The sequence below is a fragment of the Macrobrachium nipponense genome, chromosome 19 (genome assembly GCF_015104395.2).
Source record: "Macrobrachium nipponense isolate FS-2020 chromosome 19, ASM1510439v2, whole genome shotgun sequence".
Lineage (NCBI taxonomy): Eukaryota > Metazoa > Arthropoda > Malacostraca > Decapoda > Palaemonidae > Macrobrachium > Macrobrachium nipponense.
Genome location: NC_061088.1, coordinates 66985387 through 67002493, shown reverse-complemented (window position 1 = coordinate 67002493; position 17107 = coordinate 66985387). Strand labels below are relative to the sequence as shown.

General features: G+C 44.1%; 1 protein-coding gene across 6 annotated transcripts in view; it reads right to left on the bottom strand.

Moving 5' to 3' along the window:
• Positions 1 to 17107, bottom strand: part of LOC135217947 (retinol dehydrogenase 11-like) — a 297263-nt gene that overhangs the window by 121902 nt on the left and 158254 nt on the right. For 5 of the 6 annotated variants that reach the window (XM_064254076.1, XM_064254060.1, XM_064254086.1 and 2 more), the window contains one exon: positions 13019 to 13131. The exons of the other annotated variant lie outside the window; for it this stretch is intronic. In XM_064254076.1, coding sequence (XP_064110146.1) covers positions 13019 to 13131 — 113 coding nt within the window. The remainder of the gene's footprint in view (positions 1 to 13018; positions 13132 to 17107) is intronic. 6 annotated transcript variants of the gene reach the window in all.

Here is a 17107-nt window from a genome sequence, read left to right as displayed (position 1 = left end):
CATTCTGCATGTGTACCACAAGTCTGACAGTTCTTTGGAAAGGCACTAAAACCATGCTAGAACACCTGTTATTCAGTCTCTAAACATCCAAGAATATCTCCATTTACTTATGGAGCGCGCCCTAAAAAATTACCCTTGGACCATCATTCCCTCTACACAATCTCCTACTAAAAAGACTAACGAGAGATTTCTGCTGAAGACAAAGGAAGCTATAAGAGGGAGATTAAACTAGTGGAGGACAACCAAAAAAGAATCCCAACTGCTCTTCACCGTCTCCACCATATAACGTACTGGTCCCAAGTCTCTCCATGCATGTTAGGAGGTTGCAACTGTCCATATCCCAGAACCTGAGTCTGCACTTATCCCCGAGCTGCATAATCGGACAGGAAGCAAAAGTGTCCTCACTCCTTCCAAACCGAGCGAGTATAAGCATGAGGACATTACCCTGCAGCATCAGAAATGAGTTACAGTAGTGCCTCAGGTTACGAAAATAAATCCGTTCCTGATTTTTTCGTATCTAGAACTACGTTATACATGTAAATTGCCTAATTCGTTCCAAGCCCTACAAAAACACCCCAGTAAATTTTATTATAAAAGATAAATTGACCAATAAACAATGAAATACAACAATTTGGACCATTCAATACTTAACCTAACCGTTACTGTACCTGTAAATAAAGTGTATTAGTGTACAGGGTACAAGAAATACTGTGTACATGTACATACGTATGTAGTAAAATGTGGAACCTTACCTTTTGAGTGAGGTGATGTCTGAAAGTGGCGGCAGAAGGGGAGGACAAACTGCAGAAAACATTAACACTAAACTTTACAAAACACATTAACAAATGGCAGAAAACATTAACACTTCTTGATTATCTCCATCTTTGTCTCCATAGAAACCATCTTCTTTCCGTGAACTTCAGCAACATTCTTGGGACCCATGGCTAATAACATACGTCATTAAGTTCACACACAACACTATAAAGTAACTTACAGTACAACGAAAGCGAAATCACTAACACGAATTTACGTTAACAAATGAAATCTATGTGAAAAACTAATTACGATAACGATGCCTTTACATAGAGGCATGATGGGGCAGATGCTGACCAATAGGAGAGCAGGATCTTACGGGGGTGACTAGCATCAGGAACTAATGGGAGAGCAGGAGGATGGTGGCGAGTCTACCGAGTTGGTGGCGCACCAGTTTTAAAATTGTTCTCGGCGGCCAGTGCGAATCTCGAACTTTACCCTTTCGCAACCTGAATTATTTTCGTACACAAAAGCAAAAAAATCTTCATCTTAGCTTTTGTAACCTGAATTTTTCGTAAGTAGGGACTTTCGTATGTAGAGGTTCCACTGTACTTTTTTTTCTCCCTAAAAACTCCCGCTGGTGACAAACCCTAAAGCTGGCTAAACAAACTCGCTGGGTTGGCATCTCCACCTCTCTGAGCAGTTGCAGAGACGAGGCAACGTAGCTAAAAGGTAATAACTCAAGCTAGACTGAAAATCCATCAGTATGTCTGTCAGTCTCGAGTTCATTTCCCCACAATAACGAGAAAGAAAAAGAACCTTCTACTAAAGACGGTTAAAGAAACAATAAGCGTTTGCACAGCAAGAGGCGGCCTTCGGCTCTCCACGCTGTATCACATCCGCCACGACTCAATGAGAGGAAGACAGTTTTAAGCAACTTAGCATTCAGCCAAGTCCGCACGAGTCAACTGCGTTCACACGAGGTGACGAGTCAACAACGTCCGCAGTCCGCACGACTCGGCGGGAGGAAGGAGAACGAGGCACCAGAAGTGGGAGGTGGTGGAAGAGGAGTTACAAAGACTCTCTGCCTCATCCAAAAGCCATCGTACATACTTGAAAGCATTACTATATAAAACTAAGTTAGAAATTTCTGAAGCTAGAATATCTAACTTGGCAAGAACTTTAGATACTACAGACAGTGTAGACATGAAAGAGAAACATTAAACGAAGCAGTAGTAAGAGATTTGCCAATAGCCGAAGAGGAAGCAAGCAAAGAACGAACACAGAGGAAGCAAGCAAAGAACGAACACAGAGGAAGCAAGCAAAGAACGAACACAGAGGAAGCAAGCAAAGAACGAACACAGAGGAAGCAAGCAAAGAACGAACACAGAGGAAGCAAGCAAAGAACGAACACAGAGGAAGCAAGCAAAGAACGAACACAGAGGAAGCAAGCAAAGAACGAACACAGAGGAAGCAAGCAAAGAACGAACACAGAGGAAGCAAGCAAAGAACGAACACAGAGGAAGCATTAGGAAGAAAAAGGAATATTCTAGCAGACGAGAATTTAGAATAACCAAAACATGAGAGAGAGAAACAGTCGACAGAGTCGAAATATCTAAATGTGTAAAACTTGCTAGATACATCATCTCAATAAAATATCTATACCTATATGTATTATAGATTATTAAACCTATGCATGCTAACACCTCAAGAAGATGACAGAATGGGTCTACGGAGTGAGCATCAACGCTTACCGAGACAGTCCTTACATGAACGCTTTAGCGGTCTAGGCAATCACTTTAACGGTCCTTTGGTGAACGCTTTAAACGAGATTCAGACCATGAAAAGGGCAAGTAGGTATTGGAGGGCACAGAATCCCATCGTCCCGAGAACCGACCCAGTTCCCTGGCGGTGAACACTACCAACTGTCGCAGGGCAGTCCTAGGCTCAGGCTACGTACAGACGAGGGCACCAACACCTTACTTCTAACAGGGAACGCAAAAAAGAGCACACACTTTGGAGGGATTCGGAACATTCCCATCTCTAACTCAGTTCAACCGGTATTAGAACTAAAAATGGGTTTAATGTTCTAAATTCTCGTTACACTTTTCTGAACCGAATGGAGAGCAGAAGGCGGAGCTACAAAGGAAGTCAGTACTAGCCTACTAAAATGCCTAGTCTGAGTAGGGATAGCCTGACAGTCTTAAGTCCTGACCTAACTAATTGCTTTCGTAATCTATTAGATTCCCGTCTTTCCTACATCTGACATATACAGGCATAAATTTCTCAGAACAATTCCCAACATTCTTCACATCTACTAGTTCCAAGATCACACTCTGTACCCTTCAAGTACAAAGGAATGTTGATCAACTTTCAATTTCAACATCCTGGTTACACCAAAAGCATTCCTACATAGCCTGATGTTATTGGTTTTGCTTCCAGTGGAAGTTATCCTAGGAAAATGAAATTACAATACCGGAAACTGATGTAAAACGTCCAAACTTCATAGAATACCAACAATCGCCTAGCCGCAATGGCGGCAAGGAGAATTCTGAGCTTTCTGACAAGAGCTAAAACATTCGAAACACACCTGGTGGAGAACAGGTATACTAGACAGTCATCCGGGCAACCAATCGATTTTTTGTTTGAATGTCGACTCGCCTAATCGGCGGGGAGATATAGCTAAATTTAACAGAAGGTAAGATTCATCTCAAATAATCTATTCTTTTCCACCTATACTACAGTAGTATTGATAGGAACTTTCTACTTTCTTAAAACAGGAATCCACTGTAAGGCTTCTTTCCTAACTTGCTGATTATTGATCACCTTGCTCAAGACTCAGAAAAACTAAATCCCTACAGCCTTTGTCAATAGGTTTGCTCCACTTTCCACTAATTACTAATACTTCTTGACCAGTTTTATATAAGGTTTTGATAGAGCAAATTTTCTTTTGGTATACTTAAAACACTACTTTTGTTGATAATAAAAAGCTACATATTATCTTTTGGTATACTTAAACCACTACTTTGTTGATAATAAAAAGCTACAGATTAAATGCTTTCTTCGATTCTCTGCCATCCTGAGCTTTACACAAATTTCTCTTTTCCTGAACAATCAGTAATTTTCTTGATAATCAAAAGCTACAGATTAAATGCTTCCTTTGATTCTCTGCCATCCTGAGCTTTACACAAATTTCTCTTTTCCTGAACAATCAGTAATTTTCTTGATAATCAAAAGCTACAGATTAAATGCTTCCTTTGATTCTCTGCCATCCTGAGCTTTACACAAATTTCTCTTTTCATGAGCAATCACTAATTTTCATATCTATTCAACATTTTATTTCTTCCAAAAATTCTGTTGTGAAGATTCCTTTGACTTGCCATGGATAAAACCAAAATTTCAAATTGGCTTGCAATAATTCGGAATTGGCAAACCAGCAGATTAGTTTTCTTATGCCAATTTCTGCTTCATACTGCTCCTATTCCATCTATGTACCACTTAGAATAATATTTTCACATTTAAGAGAGTATCCAGATTCCTTAATGAATGCCTTTGTGTCTCTATAGCGTATATACAGTATGCCTCTGGTTATCCTGCGACTCTCTCCAGCAGTATTAGTTCAGCTACTGGGCCACAGGAAGGAGAATGTTCTGCCTCTCAAACCATAATTTCTAATTGGCAAAATGATATTGTTAAACTACAATAAAGTTTTGTACATACTTACCTGGCAGATATATACTTAGCTATAGTCTCCGACGTTCCCGACAGAATTTCAAATCTCGCGGCACACGCGACAGGTAGGTCAGGTGGTCTACCTTACCCGCCGCTGGGTGGCGGGTGTATGAACCAATCCCCCTTTCCTGTCAGATTTTCTCTTACACCTGTCTCCTGAGGGGAGGCTGGGCGGGCCATTAATCATATATATCTGCCAGGTAAGTATGTACAAAACTTTGTAGTTTAACAATATCATTTTTGTACATGAACTTTCCTGTCAGATATATACTTAGCTGATTGGCACCCTTGGTGGAGGGTAAGAGACAGCTAAATAATAAAGGAAAGAAGGGAAACAACTAATGTTGTAGGATATAAAAACCTTGGTTCTTACCTTTTCAGGCAGAAGACTTCATTAATACTGTCTCTGAGTCTGCATTGCCTGGAGAGCTACAGCTAGGACGTGACCTGTTGCTGAAAGACTCTCGGATCTACCACTGGGATATGTGATCCCCTTGTGTGGTAGAATCCAAGTCGGATCCTGTTAAAGAGAACTTGTCCGCTTACTTAACAGATCCTTACCACTACTTCCGCAAGGAGCCAAAACTCATCAGACCACCTAACCAAACTACCTAGGGTTAGTACTACGACAAAAAGAGATGCCTCCCAGCATCCTCTTTCAGACAACCATAAACAACAATTACAAAATATAGGGTAAAAATATATAAGCCTAACAAGGATAAGTTCCAGCTCCCTGCCCCAGCACCGAATCCGCTGATACGTAAGGGCCCAAGGCGAAGCATTTGTCATAAGTGATTTTTACATCACGTAGGTAGTGGTTTGCGAAAACTGATTGGCATCTCCAGAAGGTTGCCTCCATCAGGTTCCGCACGGACATATTCTTATTAAAAGCAAGCGAAGTTGCAATGGCTCTCACTTTGTGGGCTTTCACCTTAGAAGCTTAAAATGATCTTCCTTGCAAGCAACATGTGCTTCTTTAATAAGGCTTCTCAAGAAGAAGGACAGAACATTCTTCGACAGGGGTCAAGTGGGGTCCTTTACGGAGCACCAAAGTACCTCTTGATTGGCCTTAAGTTGCTTTCCTCTTAAGGTAATATTTTACAATCCTCATAGGGCAAAGAGTTCTCTCAGGCTCTTCCCCTACAAGATAAGAAAGTCCACGAATTTCGAAGCTCCTGGGCCATGGACGGGATGGGTTTTCGTTCTTAGCCAGAAATCCAGGGAGGAACAAACAAACCATAGATTCTTCCTTAAAACCAACATTGCCCTCAATAGCTTGAAGCTCACTCACCCTCTTGGCGGTTGCTAGAGCCATAAGGAAAAGAGCCTTCTTTGTCAGATCCTTGAATGAGGCTGAACTAGGGGGTTCAAATCTACACGATCTGAGGAATTGGAGAACCACGTCTAGATTCCAGTTCGGTGTTATATGAGACTGCCTCTTAACCGTTTCAAAGGACCTAATAAGGTCATGCAGGTCCTTATTCTCGGATATATTCAGGCCTCTATGCCGAAAGACTGCCGCCAACATACTGCGGTATCCTTTAATGGTAGATACAACTAGATCACAATCTTGTTTGAGAAATAGCAGGAAATCCGCAATCTGGGTCACAAGAGGTACTGGAAGAGGAAACGTTCTTTCTCTTGCACCACCGTCTGAAGACATCCCACTTTGACTGGTATACTCGTAAGGTGGAAGACCTCCTAGCTCTTGCGATTGCTTTAGCAGCTGTTGTTGAAAAGCCTTTCGCTCTGACCAGACTTTGGACAGTCTGAAGCCAGTCAGACTGAGAGCAGGGAGATTTTTGTGGTACCTGTCGAAGTGGGGCTGTCTGAGTAGATCACTCCTTAGAGGGAGCGATCTTGGAAGATCCACTAACCATTCCAGTACCTCTGTGAACCATTCTTGGGCTGGCCAAAAGGGAGCGATTAGGGTCATCCTCGTCGAATCTGACTCTACGAACTTTTTGAGCATTATCCCCAGAATCTTGAAGGGGGGAAACGCGTAGACATCGAGTCCGTTCCAGTCGAGAAGAAGTGCATCGATCCCTAATGCCTCTGGATCCGAGATTGGAGAGCAGTAAGGATCCAGTCTCTTATTTTTTGACGTGGCAAAGAGGTCTATATGTGGCCTGCCCCACAACTTCCAAAGGCTCTGGCATACATCTAGATGAAGTGTCCACTCCGTGGGAAGGACCTGATCTTTCCTGCTGAGGAGATCTGCTCTCACATTCCTCTCTCCCTGCATGAACCTGGTGAGAAGCTTGATTCCCCTTTCTTCGGCCCACAGAAGAAGGACTCTTGCTGTTTCGTACAGAGAGAAGGAATGCGTCCCCCCGTTTCCTGATATATGCCAGAGCTGTGGTGTTGTCCGCGTTGATCTGCACTACTGATTCACTGACGTTGGATTCGAAAGCTTTCAGAGCCAACCACACGGCCATCAACTCCTTTCTGTTGATGTGCCAGGATACCTGGTCCCCCACCCAGGTACCTGACACCTCACTGGTTCCTAGAGTCGCCCCCCAACCCGTGTCCGACGCATCTGAGAACAACACTAGGTTGGGGCTCTGGGATTGAAGAGATAGTCCCTTCGCTAATTTGTTGGGATCTGCCCATGTGAGTTCCTCCTTGACTTTCTGAGATATTGACAGGGAGAACGTCAACTCCTGAGAACGACGACTCCAATTCTGATAAAGAAAGAATTGGAGCGGTCTCAGGTGCAACCTTCCTAGGGAAACGAATTGCTCCAGCGAGGAGAGCGTCCCCAGCAGACTCATCCACTCCCTCGCTGTGCCTACTTCTTTCCCTAAGAAGGCTGTTACTCTCTCGAGTCCCCGGGCTATCCTTTCCTGAGAGGGAAAAGCCCGAAAACTCTAAGAGTTCATCCGTATCCCAAGATAGACACACTCTTGTTCGGGAACTAAACATGACTTCTGGAAATTGACCAGAAGTCCCAACGCATTCGTCAATTCCAGTGTTACTTGTAAGTCCTTCAGACAACGATCTTTCGAATCGGCCCTTATAAGCCAATCATCGAGGTACAGGGATATCCTCACCCCTTTCAAATGAAGCCATTGAGCTACATTCCTCAAGATCCCCGTGAACACTTGGGGGGCCGTCGAGAGGCCGAAACACAGAGCCCTGAACTGGAAAATTCTTCCCCCCATCATGAATCTAAGATACTTCCTCGAGGAAGGATGGACCGGCACGTGGAAGTAAGCGTCCTGTAAGTCCAAGGACACCATCCAGCCCCCTGGACGAAGCTCTGCCAGCACCGAAGAAGGTGTTTCCATCGTGAACTACTTTTTTTCTACGAAGAAGTTCAGGGCACTTACGTCCAACACCGGTCTCCATCCCCCTGAGGATTTCGGAACTAGGAAAAGGCGGTTGTAGAAGCCTGCTGAACGATGGTCTGTCACTAGTTCGATAGCCTCCTTCTCCAGCATCTGTTCTACTGCTAGATGGAGAGCCTGATTCATGATGGGGTCTCTGTACTTGGCCGTCAACTCCCTTGGGGTGGTCGTCAAGGGAGGCCTTGAGGAGAAAGGGATGAGGTAACCCCTCCTCACAATTGAAAGGGTCCAAGGATCCGCCCCTTTCTGGGCCCAGACTTCTGCAAATCCTAAGAGCCTGGTGCCCACCGTTGTCTGAAAGACTTGTATGCTACTTGGAGGTCTTCGACTGACTTGGAGAAAGTCTTTCCTCTTCTGTTGGGTCTACGACCCCTAAACTAAGTGGTTCTGGAGGAAGAAGCCCCTCGAAAGGGTTCCCGAGCACTTTACTTCTCCTTTTTAGTCTTGGTAGGGAAGGAAGGACGAGGCTTCCTCGCTGACTGGGCCAGAAGGTCCTGTGTGGCCTTAGCTGAAAGAGATCTCGAGATGTCTTGGATCAGATGCTTGGGAAATAATTGAGCGAGGAGAGGAGAAAACAGCAACGAAGACCTCTGAGCGTGGGAGACGGACTTCGTCAAGAAGGAGCAATAGACAGATCTCTTCTTTACGATTCCCGCCCCAAACAAGGAGGCGATTTCGCTCGCTCCGTCTCTAACGGACTTATCCATGCAGGATAACACGCAATGGAGATCTTCTGGAGAGAAAGACTGGAACCTGTATCTTCTTAGCCAGGACTCCCAGCGACCAATCAAGGAAGTTGAAGACCTCAAGCACTCTGAACATACCCTTCAGAATGTGGCTGATCTCGTTCATCCCCCAAGTCGTTCTAGCTGAGTTAAGCGCAGCTCTCCTTGTGGCATCTACCAACGCCGAAAAGTCCGCATCAGCCGAGGACGGTAGACCCTGCCCCAAGGGCTCTCCTGTTTCGTACCAAAAACCAGTGCGTCCAGATAGCTTCGACGGTGGGAAAGTGAACATCGTTTTCCCCGCTTCCTCTTTGGAAAGCATCCAGGAACCAAAACTCCTAAGTGCCTTTCTCATTGAAAGGGTAGGCTTCATCCTCACGCAAGACGAACCCCTCGTTGTCTTTGCCGTGGAAAACAACGAGTGCGGAGAAGGAGGAGCAGAGGGACTAAGGGAATCCCCAAACTCTTGCAGTAGAAGCTCTGTGAGCTTCTTGTAAGAAGAAACTGCTGCCGTAGTGTTCGTTTCCTCATCCGAACCCTCTAGGATTTCTTGTCGAGGAGAGCGTGGAGGATCCTTAGGAGACGAAGAGGTCCTAGCAGGAGCAGAGCGAGAGGTTGGAGAGTGCCTTCTCACCGGAGAGTTCAAATCAACAGGTGAATGGCGAGACGAAAAAGAAGAGCGCCCGTCCGACCTGGCTTGTCTGAAATAGGACTCCCTCTTCTCGGTAGACGAAATCTTGACTGAAGGAGAGGCAGGGCTCCTACCCCGTGAAGGTCTGGATACATCAACAGGGCGCTTACGAGGGGGAGAGCGCCTACTAGAATCCTGGCGCCTATCCTGAGGAGAGCGCCTATCAGGAGCAAGGCGCTTGAGAGGCTCTTGGTGCCTGTCAAGTTGAGCACGATCATGAGAAGGGCGTCTGGAAGATGAAAAGCGCCTACCAGGAGAAGGACGCTCGAGAGACTCTTGGCGTCTGACAAGCGGAGAACAGTCAGGAGTAGGGCGCCTCGTAGATAACGAGCGCCTACCAGGAGAAGGGCACTTGCGAGGCTCTTGGTGCCTACCAAGAGGCGAGTGGTTTGGCGTCTGACAAGCGGAGAACAGTCAGGAGTAGGGCGCCTCGTAGATAACGAGCGCCTACCAGGAGAAGGGCACTTGCGAGGCTCTTGTGCCTAGCTCCAAGAGGCAGAAGTGGTTTGGGCGTACTTGACAAAGCGAGAACAGGTCAGGGAGTAGAGGGCGCCTTCGGTAGATATACGAAGCGGCCTACCAGGAGAAGGGCACTTGCGAGGCTCTTGGTGCCTACCAAGAGGCGAGTGGTCAGGAGTAGGGCGTCTAGTAGACGGAGAGCGCCTACGCGGAGAAGGGCGCTTGAGAGGCTCTTGACGCCTGCCAAGAGGAGAACAGTCAGGAGTAGGGCGCCTCGAAAACGACGAGCGCCTACCAGGAGATCGGCTTACACTAGGCTCTTGGCGCCTATCTTGCAGGGAGCGGCTACCAGAAGGACGCCTACCAGGCGCATGGCTCCTACCAGACTCTTGACGTCTGAAGGGAGAGGAGCTACGAACAGGAGAAATGCGCCTACTCGACGCCAGATCCGAAACTCGAGGAGAGCGACAGCTGGAAGACGAGCGCCTACTTGTAGAAGGGCGCCTTCTAGATTCTCGAAGCTGCTGAGGAGAAGGCCCACGAGAGGGAGTTGACGAAAAAGGCCTGCTCTGCTCCGAGCGCCTATCTCCTCTTGGACGCACACAAGAAGAAGCCGGATGAGCAGGAGATGAGCGCCTACCAGAAGCGGGGAGCCAATCCGGAGAAAAGCCTTCGTCCTCCAAAGAGCGCCTGATCGAAGTCTGGCGCCTTGAAGCTGCTGAGAGAGAGCCAGGTGAGAGGGCCGCTCACGTGAGCTCCTACGCTCGTTCGAATACTCCCCATTTGAAGGAGATCGCCTACGAAGAGGAGAACGATCCTCTGAAGAAAGGCGTCTAGATCTCTTGATCAGAAGAGAAACGTCCTTCCTCCTCCGAGATCTTAAGGCCAGAGAGTCCGCCAAAGCCGAGATCTGAGCCTGGAGTCCCGCAAGGACTCTAGTAGGAGAATCCATCTGGTCTTCCTCCGAAGCAGGCGCAGAGCGAGGGGCGCGAGAAGACGAGCGATCACAGGATCTCCTGGGCTTCTTTACTTCCATAGAAGTTTCTTCCGGGAAGACTTCCGGGCTGGAAGCCAAAGGACTGCAGGAAGCCTTCCAAGCCCTCTTCAACGGGCGAGACGCAACCGGGGAGTTCCAACCGCGCTTCGGTGAGGGCGAAGAAGAAGAGGAGAAGCACTGACGCAGGATCTCCTCCTTGATACGATCCGAGGCAGCCTGGGAGCGTACTTCAGGATCTGCCGAGGGGACGCCTGACCGGTGGGGGCTCTCCCTAGCCCTCCTGCAGCTTTCGACTTTCCTCCTCCACTGGAACTGGGAGTCTGGAAGAGGTCTAGGCCTAGAGGCACTAAGGAGCCGGTCACACGCACCCTCCACAACACTGGGGACACTGCACTGATCACTAACACTCTCCTTACCTTGTTCTAACCGACAAATCTTCTGATCCATCGACTCAATCGTAGCTCTTAAAGCCGCCGCCTCCGAAGACGAATCTTCGGCTTAGGCGCGGGGAGCAGGGGCTGCAACCTGGGAAGGAGGTTCTACTTCTACATTAATGTTAGGTTCTGCATCCAACTCACTCATTCTAGACCTACTAGAACTCCTAGAGGAAGTCTTCCGAATTCTATCACGTTCCAACTTCCTAATGTAAGAAGAGAGAGCCTTGTATTCGTCCTCATCCAGTCCCTCACATTCCTTACAAGGGTTATTAAAAGCACATTCATTCCCCCTGCATTTCATGCATACAGTGCGAGGGTCAACCGAAGCTTTCGGCAACCTCACCTTACACCCTACAATCACACAAACCTTAAACAAAACAGAAGTTTTAGTTACTGAATCTAGATCAGACATGTTAAAGAAAATTCCAGCGCAAAGTCAAAAACAGTCCACAAACAGCGTATGCCAAGCCAAACAGAGCGAATACGTCACCAAAAAGGTTCAAATCAATCTCCAGGCAAGCGAGAATCGAAAAGTCTATCGAAAGGAACCGACAACAATTGTTATCGTTCCGGCCAACAGAGAAAATCTGACAAGAAAGGGGGATTGGTTCATACACCTGCCACCCAGCGGCGGGTAAGGTAGACCACCTGACCTACCTGTCGCGTGTGCCGCGAGATTTGAAATTCTGTCGGGAACGTCGGAGACTATAGCTAAGTATATATCTGACAGGAAAGTTCATGTACAAAACCAATAGTTTAGTTTTTATGCCAATTTCTGCTTCATACTGCTCTCATTCAATCTTTCTTACAATAACGTTTTCACATTTAGAGAAGATCCTGATTCCTTAATGACTGCCTTTGCTTCTCTCTATTCTGTATACTGTTTGCCTCTAGCAAACCCGTGACTCTAAAGCAGCACTAGTTCGACCACTGGGACACAGGAAGGAGAATGTTCTGCCTCTCAAACTTGCATATCGCATGCAAAGCCTTCATTCCTTAATACACGGAAAGATAATATTTGGAAACATCCATGTTTTAATAACCTTATTTTACCACTACTACAATGCTCTGACATTATCCCTCCCACCCTCTATTTCCTAGAGCATCTCTTATAATCTCCCCTCCCCCTGCTACCTAGGCTAGCTCTAGTATTCCCGCTGGCATCTACTACTTGGATAAATCTCCCCTCCCTCTACTACCTAGGCTATCTTGAATAATCTTAAGCCTCCCTTTACTACCTAAGCTGGCTCTATTAGTCTCTCCCCCCTCCATAGTACCTAGGATGCCTTCAGTTATTTCCCTTCCCTCCACTAGCTAGGCTATGGGCTAACTCGAGTATCTCCCTATCCATAACTATCTAGGCTGACTCTGGTAGTCTCCTCTCCCACTACAAGAAAGTTCTTAGCTCTGAAATTCTTGCCTCCCTCTACTACCAAGTTCTGAACATCACTCCTCCCACTACTGATGCTCTAAAAATACTTCTCCCTATACTATCAAAATTAAACTAAAGTCCCTTACGTACACAAAACAGAAATCCTCCTTCTTCAACCAATTATTTAAAAATTAACCTTCTTCCTCTATTTCCAAAATACCAAAATATAAACCGCATGGGCAACATGAATGCAATGTAGCATGAAAATGTTACATACTTGTATTATGCTGAATAAATGTGCACAAGATACAGAATACACCATATTTTTTACAATGACTGAAAAATAATCTTTTCATTATAGTGGCTATCCATCACAAACAAGTTCTATTTCAATAGAACACTTAACCAGTATATCCCTAAATCTGATGTGATATAGCATTCTGCAAACAGCCTTCACTAAAACCATACCAACCACAGTTTAAATTAAAACAAAGATACTTGCCTTTCTTTGCCAAGTCCAAAGCAGTATAATATCCAATTCCACTTGTTGCACCTGTCAGGATTACAACTTTTCCACGAACTCTATTATCGCATCTACATACTGTTCGACTGGTCCTGCAAAAATCTTAGTGTAACTGATTCTGTTGTTAACATTCACTCAAATTCATTGTACTTGAAACAGTTATATACAAGTGGCATTACAGTTCTTTTACTCACAAATCGATTCTAATGGAAAAAATCAGCAAAGTAAACACTGCTTTCTGATAGTGTAGCCACTGTTTGTTTGACAGTGATAATTAGCATTAAGGCAATAATATTAGACAATATTATTAAAATCCATTATGTATTCAATGACAAATATTACAAGGCAGTCCCCAGTTAACAATAAGTGTTCTGTTCCTGGGCGAGTGCTGACAACTGAAAATTGTTGTTAACCACAACTTCACAATAATTATGGTAATTAATGGCTTTTACAAAGCCGTAAACACTGACACCAATAAACCACTTACCGACACCAAAAATCTAGTTAATGACGTCATCAGCCAAGCAACGTAAAACCGAAAAGCAGTTACCTCATACCAGTGATAAAATGGGAATGCCTGTATAGATAATTTAAGGCTACTGAAAAGGTAAATTTGGTTTTCCTAACTTCCTTTAAAACAATACACAGACATATCGTAGTTCCAAATCGTGCATCACTTGCAAGCCTTAATGTTTACCAAAGGCCAGTAGTATTTCCTTTGCAGCATTTTATAATCAAACTAAATTTTTTGGTGATAGACTTACCAAGCAATTACAGGCAGTCCCCAGTTAACGGAAGGGGTTCGGTTCTGATGGGCTTGATGTTGAGCGAAAATTGCCATTGACCAAAACTGGCGATTGATGGCGCTTATGGTGCCAATAACAGGATTTTGGCACAAGACAAACCCCATAAAACCGGATCGCCATTGACAGAGTCCACCAGTTACTGGGGATTGCCTGTACATAGCTAAAAGCCTCCTACCACTACAGTCTACAAATTCAAAATTCACAGTGGCACTACCACTGTTTGTATAGGTGAACAAGTCCTGCTCACTTTCAGGACTGACAGAACCAACACAGCAGAGCACTTCAATTCATTTGAAACCTTTTTATATATAAAATATCTTCATATGTGTCTTACCAAGCAATCACATAGATGCATCCACATTGAAAGGAGGTGGGAACATGTACATATTCTACCCCAAAAAATTAATAAAGATAGATTTTGAACAGAAATGTTGCTAGTAGTTATAATGCTTGTTGTATCATAACTGGTAAGAGAGCTGCTGTAGGTGGTTACTGCTTCTGGTCAGTGCTCATCTTAACCTGCAGTGGACGTGACAGTACAGTAATACCCCAAACTTACGAGAGATTAGGTTCAAGACCCCCTCATGCAAGGGGAATTTTTGCAATAATTTTGGCACAGCACGTGGGTATTTTTCAAGTTAAGCTTGGCACGCTCTAAAAAGGATTATAAACGCTTGCTTCTAGAGTTTGAACACCAAATAGTATGATCCTAATCATGCTCCCTAAGTATTAAGCTAATATTTAAATAAAATTAAAGTTACTGTGATTTCATTTAAAAGTTAGCTTAATACATTACAATTGAAAAAATAAATAAATGGTTGGTAAAAACATAAGACTGTGTGAAAATTACATACATACTACAAGTTATTTCTCTATTCTTTCACTCTTTCTCCCTTCCGACCAACAGACCTATTTTTAGAAGTATTCTCAACCACTTTTAAGTAATTCTTCATTCTGTCTCATCCACTTTGTTCTGAAATTCCTTTTCATGAACTAACAGTTACTTTTTATTCGGTATAATACAACTCTGTTTTGGAACTGTGCATTTACATTTCTAGACAGTAAAGGTAAAATCAGATAAATTAAAAATAATCTACCCCTACAGCGAACGAGAGAGAGAGAGAGAGAGAGAGAGAGAGAGAGAGAGAGAGAGAGAGAGAGAGAGAGAGAGAATTTTCTTTATATGAATATAATCCTTGAAGAAAAAGGTTTCCATAAGTAATCTGAGAAATTATTTTTATCACTATTTCTCCATTGAAAAATTATTTAATTAAAAATCAATTAACAAAGTGAAGAAAACTTTGGCATTCGTCGTAACTCCTCTGATATTTTTCCTAATATTACAATGACTGTCATTGTAATAAATAAGAGCATATATAATTATCTTTCTGCACCTTATGAAAGTCAACAAATGACAAAAACTTTGTAGCCTTGGATGTCCGGGCATACTCCTTACCCAAAAAATGGCCCCATTAGTATTCATTTACCTGTTCAAGTTTATGTAGGGTTTGCCATGGGCCTCCTCACTTCTAAACAATTGCGCAGCTCAAATCACAAAAGTTGTCCTGCAACCACAGGGACAATGACTTATCATAGCCGCCATTCTTGAAGCCTTGACAAGGTACAAATATTCATTCAGAAATTCAGACACAGCTGTTTGTCGTCTCAGCTTGTGGAAGGAGTCGGCACATCATATGTTTACGTCATGTATAACTTTGAAACCATACATTAGTGTTCCGCCACTGGCTTCAGCTGCTTTATTTGACTCTTACGAATATACTTTTTTCTAATATAAGTAATAAAGAATGCTAACGAAAATTAGGTAGCGATGTGAAGTATAGTATGGCTAAGTAATATCTTTGTAAAATGCACAGAAAGAAAGTTATTATGAACACACACTCGGACAAAGGATCTGAATCTCATAATAGATATGATACCTTTGAATAAAATTCTAAATCAGGTTTCAGGGGCAAAAGAGACTTCCTTTCCCTTCCCTTCCCTTCCCTTCCTGTAGGCTTTCTGTGGACAACCACCATTGAAGGTCTACCTTTATCTCCAAAGAGATGAGGAAGACTGACGAGTCCTGCTGGGTTTTTCTGCACCAATTTACTTTCAGATAAAACGGGAGAGGTCTCATGTGAAGCCTGTCCAGCTTAACAAAAGGCTCCACAAAGGCTATGGCCCCCAACACAACTCATCCACTGAACCACTGGATGTCCCCAAAAAGACATCCACTGAACTGCTGAACAACTCATAAGAAACAGGAACTATCAGACAAGTCTGCAGACTTTTGGAAGAGAGAGAGAGAGAGAAAAAACTCATCCACTGAACGTCCCCAAAAAGACTCATCCACTGAATAGCTGAACAACTCATAAGAAGCAGGAACTCCCAGACAGTCTGCACTTTTGGTGGCGAGAAAACCCTGAAAAGTCTGAGAACAAAATCATCGCTAAATAAGGAATCTGTCGAGTCTGAATCATTTGGGATTTCTGAAGTTTATTAAAATTCCTAATTCTTGAGTCAAACAGTCTTCAAGTCCTCCGCATACTTCTCTCCTCAAGTTGAGTTGAGAAGCCAGTCATCCAGATAAAGGGAAATGTTGAGAAGATGCTGTACACAGACTGAAACTGGAGAACTTTTCCTTGAAAGATGAAACATAAGCACTTCCTCAACTCAAAGATGTATGGGGACATGAAAATACGCATCCTGGATGTCAAGCTGTCAAGAGTGACCATCTAGTCAACCTGATTGAGAGAGTACATGACTTTGCAATTGATCTCCATATGCAACTTTGTATTTAGGACAAACTAATTCAGGCACTTCCTTCGGGCATTTTATAAATTGAGCCAAAAGATCAGTGGTGGATTTAGTTTGCAAATCCAAAAGGACTTTTTAAACTTGATCTTGGGGGGAATAGATGGGATTTGTCCAAAAGCGCGGACGTCTGTGTTGTGGCGACTCCTTTGGTTTCAAAAGAGCATTTCAGCTCTCGCTTCAAGATCCACATCAAAAAAAGGAAGGCAAGCTCAACAGAGCCATCCCTAACTGCCTTGTTCATACAAGACAATATGTACAGTGGTCCCCCTGTATTCACGGGGGATGTGGAAGTGTACCAGACCCCTCTGCGAATAGTTAGAATCCTCGAATAGCTGGAACCCCTATAAAGATGCAAAACACTGCCTATTTTGTTAGTTGAAACTCAAGAAAAACCCACTAAAAATTTTTATACAGTCATACCTCTACATACGAAAGTCCCATCATA